This window comes from Bidens hawaiensis, unplaced genomic scaffold (assembly GCF_021521415.1).
Source record: "Bidens hawaiensis isolate Kalapana, Puna unplaced genomic scaffold, B.hawaiensis_p1.1 tig00067765_1, whole genome shotgun sequence".
NCBI lineage: Eukaryota > Viridiplantae > Streptophyta > Magnoliopsida > Asterales > Asteraceae > Bidens > Bidens hawaiensis.
The window spans coordinates 44,442-53,307 of NW_027502012.1; the positions used below are offsets into that span (position 1 = coordinate 44,442).

At 40.3% G+C, this 8,866-nt stretch overlaps 2 protein-coding genes across 2 annotated transcripts; one reads left to right on the top strand and one right to left on the bottom strand.

Annotated features, from left to right (window-relative positions):
• Positions 1-2,088: 2,088 nt before the first annotated feature.
• On the top strand, positions 2,089-6,832 carry LOC143605047 (low-temperature-induced cysteine proteinase-like). The gene is made up of 6 exons (XM_077081307.1): positions 2,089-2,312; positions 4,118-4,641; positions 5,048-5,283; positions 5,366-5,503; positions 5,590-6,021; positions 6,605-6,832. Exons 1-6 carry the CDS (start codon positions 2,089-2,091, stop codon positions 6,698-6,700), a joined length of 1,650 nt encoding a protein of 549 aa, XP_076937422.1. The 3' UTR covers positions 6,701-6,832.
• A 63-nt stretch (positions 6,833-6,895) lies between these two features.
• LOC143605045 (uncharacterized) lies at positions 6,896-7,888 on the bottom strand. Its single transcript, XM_077081306.1, has one exon. The coding sequence runs from the start codon at positions 7,876-7,878 to the stop codon at positions 7,024-7,026; it is 855 nt and encodes a 284-aa protein (XP_076937421.1). The 5' UTR covers positions 7,879-7,888; the 3' UTR covers positions 6,896-7,023.
• Between the last annotated feature and the right edge of the window lie 978 nt (positions 7,889-8,866).

Sequence of the window (8,866 nt, forward strand, 5' to 3'; positions counted from 1 at the left end):
TAGTTATGTTGCTTAATGGGTTGTGTTTGTGAGTTAACCGGTGCTGGCTCTTACTTGAAAATTCTATGTATACCGATATTGACATGAACCTGAACATGACACGAAAGCTCGATGCACCACATCAGGGGTTGAGAAAAAGAATAAGGGACACGAGGAAAAGCTCATAGTTTGGGATAGGTGGGTGTTTTCCTTAAACAGCTGACTTTAACCCTCGACTAGAGGTGTGTAGAAGTCCATTCGAAAGAACCGTTTATGGTTCATAATCGTCCAATGGAAACGGATTTGTATTATTCTAACTTCTAAACCGGTTTGTGTTTCTAACCGATTTCAACTCTACGGTTCGAATTGAAACTTGTTACCGTTTTTGGTACACCTCTATTCTGAATCTAAAGAGCGGCACACAAACAGTTCCAAACCCTAAACCAATTTGGTTTGCTAACAAAAAGTCAAAATTTGTTTGTGATCAATTTGGTTCAGGTTGAAACGGTTTTATGATCGTTTTTGACAGTCTTGTCCGGTTTTAGGTTTGGCAAAGACAATTAAAAACCTGTTTCTATAATACTAGTTCCAAACATGTTCGGTTTTGCTTCGAGTTGAAACCGCTTTATGATTGGTTTTTGACCGATTTTCGGTTCAGTTGAGAAAATTACAAACCGGTTTCTATAATAAGGTTCCAAACCATGCCAGTTTCAGTTCAAGTCATAGGTTCGTTTTGACGCGGTTAACCGCTTCAAGTGTTCACCTCTAGCCCTTAGGTGACCCGGGGCACCGCGTGATGGGTGCTCCATCACGCGTGATGCCATTTGCACACCGCCGCCGCTCGTCTATCAAGCGTGATGGAGGTCATCTGCGTGATGGCCATCACGCGTGGTGATTGGTGTATACCAAGAAATATATCCGTTGGGGGGGGGGGGGTTGTGGGAGATGATCGTTGAGTTGAGGGTTGGGAAAATAAAAAAAAAACATATTTTACCTATATAAATAACTACAATATATCTTCAAAACATACACAAATCCAACTCAAATCCAACTCAAAATCTTCTACCACACACACCATTTTTAACATATCGAATGGAGGGTTCTAAGAAACGTGGGTCGGGCTCAAAGAAAACCCAAACCCGACCAAAGGTTCGACAAAATCTTGGCGAACCGACGAGATTTCGCTTACAAGACGAACCCGACACAAACCAACCTTCCCAACAACAACCTTATTATCCACAACCTTTTCAACCGTCGGAAAACTATCAACAACCTTCCCAACAACAACGTTATTATCAACCGTCCCAAGACCAATCGTATCAAAACCGACCTTATATTCCACCTTTTTCTACCCAAAATTATCCACATAATGCTTTTCAAGCGTTTGGATATCAACCGTCTCAATCGTCTCAAATGTCCGTCAATCCTCTAGACGATAACGAGGTTATACATCAATTTGCAAGTGTTTTTCGTCACGAAGTGCAAAATTTGGACGAAGATAATTCCGCGAATGAGGAGCCGCATCAAAGAGGTAATCGGCGTTGGTTGGCCGATGAGGAGGTCGCCTTGACCAAGGCTTATTTACATTGCTCCGAATAAAAAAAACACTCAAACCAACAAAGAAAAGAAGCGTTTTGGAAACGTGTTAAAGAACATTTCTCGAAACTTCCCGGCGCAACCGAACAAAACAAGGATCAAATGATTGGCAAGTGGGGAGATTTGAATAAAAAAATGTCAAAATTTAATGCTTGTTACGTCCAAGAGGTAACTATTTTAGTTTATTTATTTTATAATCTATTACTTTATTTTTATAGTTTGATATATATATTTTTTCTAAATGTTTTGTAGTCCCGAACTCCACAAAGCGGAGCGAGCGAGGCGACTATCATAAAGAACGCTTTGGCCGAATATGTCCAAGCTTACAAATGTAGGGATTTTTCCCACTTGGAAGCGTGGGAGATTGCGAGACATCACGCGAAGTGGGAACCGATTTCGTTGGTCGATTTGAACGGACCAACGGCTCCAAGGAAGAAAGGATCTTCTTCAAAAAGATCAAAAACTTCCGAGTCCGGGGACTACACAACGTCTACCGGCGGCTTATCATGCAACATGCCAAACATAAACTTGAACGAGGAACCCGAAGACAATCCCGACGAAGACATACCCACACCCACACGGCCGAATCGCAAGAAAAGTGGGGAACCGTCAAGACTTGGAAAGGAAGCGGTGGCCGAAAACTTCATCGAATACAAGTCGACTAAGATGGCGGAAATGGCCGAGACGAAGGAGCGAAGGAAAGAGACTCATATTTTAAAAATTAAACGTGAGGAGAAGTATATCAACCATTTGAATGAAAACAAAAAAACGGCGATCTAACTTTCCTCCTACAATCGCACGAACATCTTGAGGAACCCTTTAAATCGCTCATACTTTAACGCAAACGCGAGATATGCGACAAGTGGAGTTGGGAAGGGCCGTAGGGTTTTTTTTGTCGTTTTTTTTTTTAATTTAGTTGTCTTTATTTAATGTAATCTTGTTTTTTTTAGTTAATGTAATATTGTTTTCTTTTTATTTAATTTAGTATTTATTATTAAAACTATCACACACCATCACATCACACTACCACCCCTAGTAAAAAACCATCACATGTGATGGATTTAAGGTTGGTGATGTGGTACCATTTGATTGAGTGAGATGTGTGATGAGTGATGCCATCACATCCACCACCCCTCCCTAGACGTGCACAAAAAAAACCGGTTCCGGAACCTAACTGGTGGAACCGAACCGGAACCGGTTCCAGTTCCAACCCGGTTGGAACAATACCCGGTTTGGGTATTTTTGTACCCGAAAATCGTACCCGGTTCTCCTATTTGTATGTCAGTACCAGTTCCAACCCGGTTCCTACCCGGTTCTTAATTGGAACCGGTTCGGTTCGTACCCGGAAAAACCGGTTCCGACGGGTTTTTTTTGAAGGGTCAAACAAAAGTCAAACTAGCCGTTGGAACCGGTTCCAACGGTAATATAGCTGTTGGAACCGGTTTTTTAGACACCAATTAGCCGTTGGAACCGGTTCCAACGGTAATATAGCCGTTGGAACCGATTTTTGAGACAATAGATCCGTTGGAACCGGTTTTTGATGCCCAAACCTATATATAACTTGTTTCCATTAAAAACTAACTATTACAAACCTATATATAACTTGTTTCCTATATTTAAAAACTAACTATTACAAACATTATTAAAACATAAACGATACTAAACATAACAACTAAAACATAAAAAACAAAGTCCGTCGTTTTAATCCGGGAATACTTATTTTTGGGTTGTAGAGCCGGACGACTCTCCCACTTCCGTTTTTTTAGCTTCCAATCTTCTTTTCTCTCGACAATACTTATTCGTATGTTTTCGTAATGTCGAGTTGGACCCTGCTTTAAGAAACTTCGAGCAATATTTGCAACGTGCCAACTCATGTGAGTCGGTCATGAGACACAAATCGTAATGAACCCAAACATCGGGGCATCTTGTTGTTTCGATCACCATAACAACGTCATCATTGGTTGCCATTTGTTGTCGGTTTAAGGTTAACTGTGGTTTGGAGTGTGTTTTATAGTTTTGGAAGTGGTTTAACAAGTAAACAAACAAACCTTGCTATTTATAGTAAGAAAATAACCTATTTATAGTTAAAAAACCGGTTTCAACGGTCAAAAACGGCTATATAGCCGTTGGAACCGGTTCCTAACGGCTCTAATATTTAAATTTCAAAAAAAACCGGTGGAACCGGTTTTTACGTAAAAACCGGTTCCGGTTCATACCCTACCCGGTTCTTAAAAGTTCGCATATCTGGGCATCAGTTCGGGTCGGGAACCGAACCGGTTCTTGATTGGAACCGGTGCCATTTTACAACCCGGTATGAAAAACCGGTTTGGAACCGGTTCGGGTTTTCCATTTGAACCCGATTTGTGCACCTCTACCCCTCCCCCCTTATAAGTGATCTGGTAGATGTGTGATTGGAGTGATTAAATGATGAGGCTACTTTAACATATCCTACTTAAACATCCATGATTTTTAAGCCATACCAAACAAACACTCCCAAAAACACCAATTATCACGTGTACTTTGACTTTTTAACTTTTAACAGTAAACCACACATCCAAAGTTCGAGACCTTTCCCGTACTTCCTTAATCTTTACCGTCCTCCGTCATCCATCCACACACAGTCCCCTGTATCTCCAACCGTGCGTCTGCCACAGCGGATTCCACCACTCATTATCATCTTCTTCATCTTCATCTTATCACCTCTCACCACCATCTCAACCTCTGATCTCTTCCAACAATGGTGTCACCACCACAACAAATCATACCCAACAGAGGAAGAACACTTATACAGATTCAACGTCTTCCAGGACAACTACGATTACATTCTCCGTCACAACGCCCATTCAAACTCTTCTTATTCGCTTGATCTCAATGCCTTTGCGGATCTCACTCACCATGAGTTCAAACTTGCTCGGTTACGCGGCTTGTCGGTGTCTCATCCGTCCGGTGATCCGATCAGACTCAATAGAGGTGGTTCGGGTATTCAGTCGTCTGCGGAGATACCGAAATCGCTGGATTGGCGAAAGAAAGGAGCCGTCACTAAGGTCAAAGATCAAGGAAGTTGTGGTATATTTATCTCACTATTACAAATTCAATATATACCTGATTCGGATTATTAGGTTAATCGATGTCAGTGGCTTAGCTTGGACGAAAATGGGAATAAAGGGGGGGGGGGGATTCAATATGTGTAAAAGTTTTCATAAACATGGGGCCGGGCTCAAAGTTTCCGGACGAACACGAGTAAATTTACACTATGCATTTTGGACGAAAGCATGTAAATTTACACTACTGAGCAAAAAAAGGGAAGGGGGGGGGGGAAGGAAGTTTCGCCACTGATCAATGTTGTTATTAAGTTATTATCGATTGTAGTCGAAGATGTGTTTCTGAAACCCTAGGTGTTGATTCTGTAAATTGTAATTAGTTCTTGTTTGTTTGATGAATGGGTTAAAAGAAAGTTATGTTTGTTGGATAGGTGCATGCTGGGCATTTTCGGCTACAGGAGCAATCGAGGGGATTAATCAAATAGTAACCGGATCGCTTACCAGTCTTTCAGAGCAGGAGTTGGTTGATTGCGATAGAAGCTTTAACAGTGGATGTGATGGTGGACTTTTGGATTATGCTTTTGAGTTTGTGATAAAGAATAAAGGGATTGATACCGAAGAGGATTATCCGTATCAAGGACGAGCAACTAGCTGCAACAAAAACAAAGTAATAAATCCATCATTCCATCTTATCGTTGTATTCATTTTTATGTTTATATTACTTTGTCTGATGGTCAAGAATACTGCAGATGAAAACACATGTTACCATTGATGGTTACACTGATGTCCCTGAAAATAATGAAGCTCAACTGCTTCAAGCGGTTGCAATTCAGCATGTGAGTGTAGGTATATGTGGCAGTGAGCGAGCTTTTCAGTTATACTCAAAGGTTAGTGCTCATGAACCGTAATAATTTTAATAGCCGTCTTAAAGAAATGAAGTATGAAGTTATTGATTTACTGAATATATAATTAGGGAATATTCACCGGGCCATGTTCGACTGCTTTAGATCATGCGGTGCTGATAGTAGGATACGGTTCCAAAGATGGGGTTGATTATTGGATAATAAAGAACTCATGGGGAACGTCATGGGGAGTGGATGGGTACATGTACATGCAACGGAACATAGGCGATTCAAATGGGTTATGTGGGATTAACATGTTGGCTTCTTATCCAATAAAAACAAGCCCTAATCCACCACCATCACCGACTCCAAAACCAGTCAAATGTAACTTGTTTACATGGTGTGGTGAAGGCGAAACGTGTTGTTGTGCTACAAAAGTTCTTGGGATTTGCTTGAAATGGATGTGTTGTGAGTTGAACGCCTCTGTGTGTTGTAAGGATCAGCGACACTGTTGCCCTTCTGATTATCCTATTTGTGATTCTCAAAGAAACTTGTGCCTCAAGGTTAGTTCATTGATATTTCTTTCTTTAAGCTGTTCTTGATTATTATGTGTGAATTGCCATTGTTGTCTGTAGTTACTATAGAAGTGGCAACATGGTCGGGTTGGGACGTTGGGTTGACCTACTTACACCTTTTCTTTCTTTCTTTTTTTCAAGCTTTTACGATAAACGAGTTAAACTAGTATTACATATTTACACACACGCGCGTTGTAGTGTGCTAAACTGCAGACACGTAAAATAATAATTGACAATAGTATGAGATCTAATCAACTAAAAGTTACACACATACACCTGCGAGTTCGTAACAAAACCAGAAACTATAAAATTGAATTTTGGTATTATGTTAAATGAATATCGATAACGTTTTTTCAATAATACCGACACCGGTACCAATGTTGTTTGGTAAATATCGGTCCGGTTTGTCAAGGTATCAACACGATACCGGCACTCGGTATAATCAACACGTTTTGGCCCAACACCAGTTAGCTAAAAGAGATTTATTCGACCCATTTGATGTTTTTGAAACAAAGCACAACTCAATAAACAAGTCAAGTTATCTAAACACATCATATGAACATGTTTGCAGCAAACAGGCAACGGTACTCTTGCAATACAGCCCAAGAAGAACAGCAATTTTGGTAGATCAAGTGGTCAGAGTTCCCTCGCTCAGCGATACTTTTGAAGGTCATATCATATATTATTTCTTTGATATGTTCCATTCCTTAGCATATTCATAAACCATTGGTAGGTATATTTATTAAAGCATATGATGAGAGTGTAGCTCAGAATCATCCAAGTTTACCATGGCTGTTGTAGAACCTTTACAATTTACAAATATGTATTAATGCTATATATTTTGTTATTGTTGCGAAACATATGTGAAATGATTGTAGATAATTTCAGTTTCACTATTAGAATCTTTACAAATAAAAACCAAAACTGAAAACAACAAATAATAACTACTAATTTGGTAACTATAAGAATCACAAACTTTGAAATTCATGATCAAGCAGAAGAAGATGGAAACACATCTTTAACTGCCGAAGCAGCAGACAAGTAATTCAAAGTATTCTTCAACGTCTCTTTCTCCCTCTTCAACCTCACCATCGTGTCCTCCAACTCAAGCAGCGCCTGCTGCTCCCTCGGCGCCCCTTCAAACGTACTCCCAACGAAGAACGAAAAGGGAGTGGGAAACAAATTCCTTCGCAAATCCCCAGCCTCCTTCTCCGGCTTCCCATTCAACCGATTCGACAACCGAATCACATCCTTCATACGACTCTCCACTTCACTCGCAAGTCCTTCCAAATCCTCGTCCCCGTTCCCAGACGGGCGGTCCTCCAGCCACACCACTTCCGCGACCAAATACGGCTTCGTTCGCACAACTTTGGTGACCCGAAAGCGCTCCTGGCCTTTGCAAATGATAAAGAAGCGGTCGTCGACGAGGCGCTCGTGCTTAACGACCTCGCCCACGCAGCCGACATCGGCTGTACCGGTGGTGGCATCGGTGTAGATAACGCCGAAACGGAGGTCGGTTTGGAGGAGAGTGTGCATCATAATCCGGTAACGGTATTCGAAGATCTGTAATGGGAGGATTGCACCGGGGAATAAGACGAGTGGAAGCGGAAACAGGGGTAGCTCCACAACGTCTTTCGAATGTGAGTTTGAGTTTTCGGAGGAACAGCGGACGGTGGATGTCAGTTTCCGGTGACGGTAGTGATGACGGGTGATTGAATTGAAATGGAAATGAATATTATTATTATTATTATTAAAATTGTGTGGTTTTGGGGAAGAGAATAAGGTAGGGTTTTTGGGGTGATTGAGATAAGAGGAAGAAGGTGGGAGGAGTTGAGGGAAAGCCATTCTTCTTCTTCTTGTTTATTATTATTATTATTATTATTATTATTATTATTATTATTGATATTAATGCAATTGACTATTATTATTGGGGGAAATGTGGAGAGTGAGCATTTGGGAGGAAGAGGTGAAGGAGATGGAGTTTGTTTCTCTCTCTAGAAAGAAAGAGTTTTAGAGAGAGAAAGGTAAAGGTTCTGGTGGAATCGGAGAGACCATATGATGTGGATAAGAGTTTTTGTTTCCGATTTTTTGTATTTTCTTAAGTGGTTATCAATTTCACACGTGGATTTGTTTTTTTAGGAGAAATGGAATGAGCAATTATTGTGTTTATTCTATCTTGTTTTTGACTAGTTACTTTGTTAATAGATGGTGTTGATTATTTTAACTAGAAACATTCATCCTCCCTCTTAAACAAGCAGTCACAGAAGGAATTCAAGTGCAAATTGCAGCACGTTTTGAGTTACTTTGATCGCAGACGAAAGTATGCGTATTGAATTATTTAGCCATGATTTAGAAATTAGTCCTGAAAGAGGCAAGTAGTTGAGAGTGTATATTTAATATTCTTCGTCATAAATTTTCTCCACGGTCGTACCAAATAGCTAGTCGGTCCTTTGTGTGTTGAATCCTTTTTCGCCCAGTGGATAATGTCCTAAAACACTTGCCGACTGAGTAGCTCGAACAAACTTATGATTTGGACTTTGGATTTAAGTAAATTACGACACTAACAAAAGGATCAAATCAATTTCTCATGTGTGCATCCAAGTTAAAATGTTGATGGTAGAAAACAGAGAGTATCGCTTTTACATGTAAATGGATCACTTCTACTTGTATGTTTGGGGCTTAAATTAGAAATGTAAATATGATTAGGCAGTTCATCTAAAGTTAGAGTGTCCGGGCCAAGATTGTCATGGAATTCATGCTCTCTTTATTATAACTTACTAGGTTAGTTGCCCGTGTAATAGGAGTGTTCAAAATAATCTGAATCCGTATCTGA

What these genes read in the sequence shown, in the direction of transcription:
- LOC143605047 (XM_077081307.1), top strand. Translation starts at nt 2,089, where the DNA reads ATGCCAAACATAAACTTGAACGAGGAACCCGAAGACAATCCCGACGAA. An exon ending in CTAGCTGCAACAAAAACAAA is followed by an intron (nt 5,284 to 5,365) that starts GTAATAAATCCA and finishes AGAATACTGCAG; the next exon opens with ATGAAAACACATGTTACCAT. An exon ending in AAAGAAACTTGTGCCTCAAG is followed by an intron (nt 6,022 to 6,604) that starts GTTAGTTCATTG and finishes ACATGTTTGCAG; the next exon opens with CAAACAGGCAACGGTACTCT.
- LOC143605045 (XM_077081306.1), bottom strand. Translation starts at nt 7,878, where the DNA reads ATGGCTTTCCCTCAACTCCTCCCACCTTCTTCCTCTTATCTCAATCAC.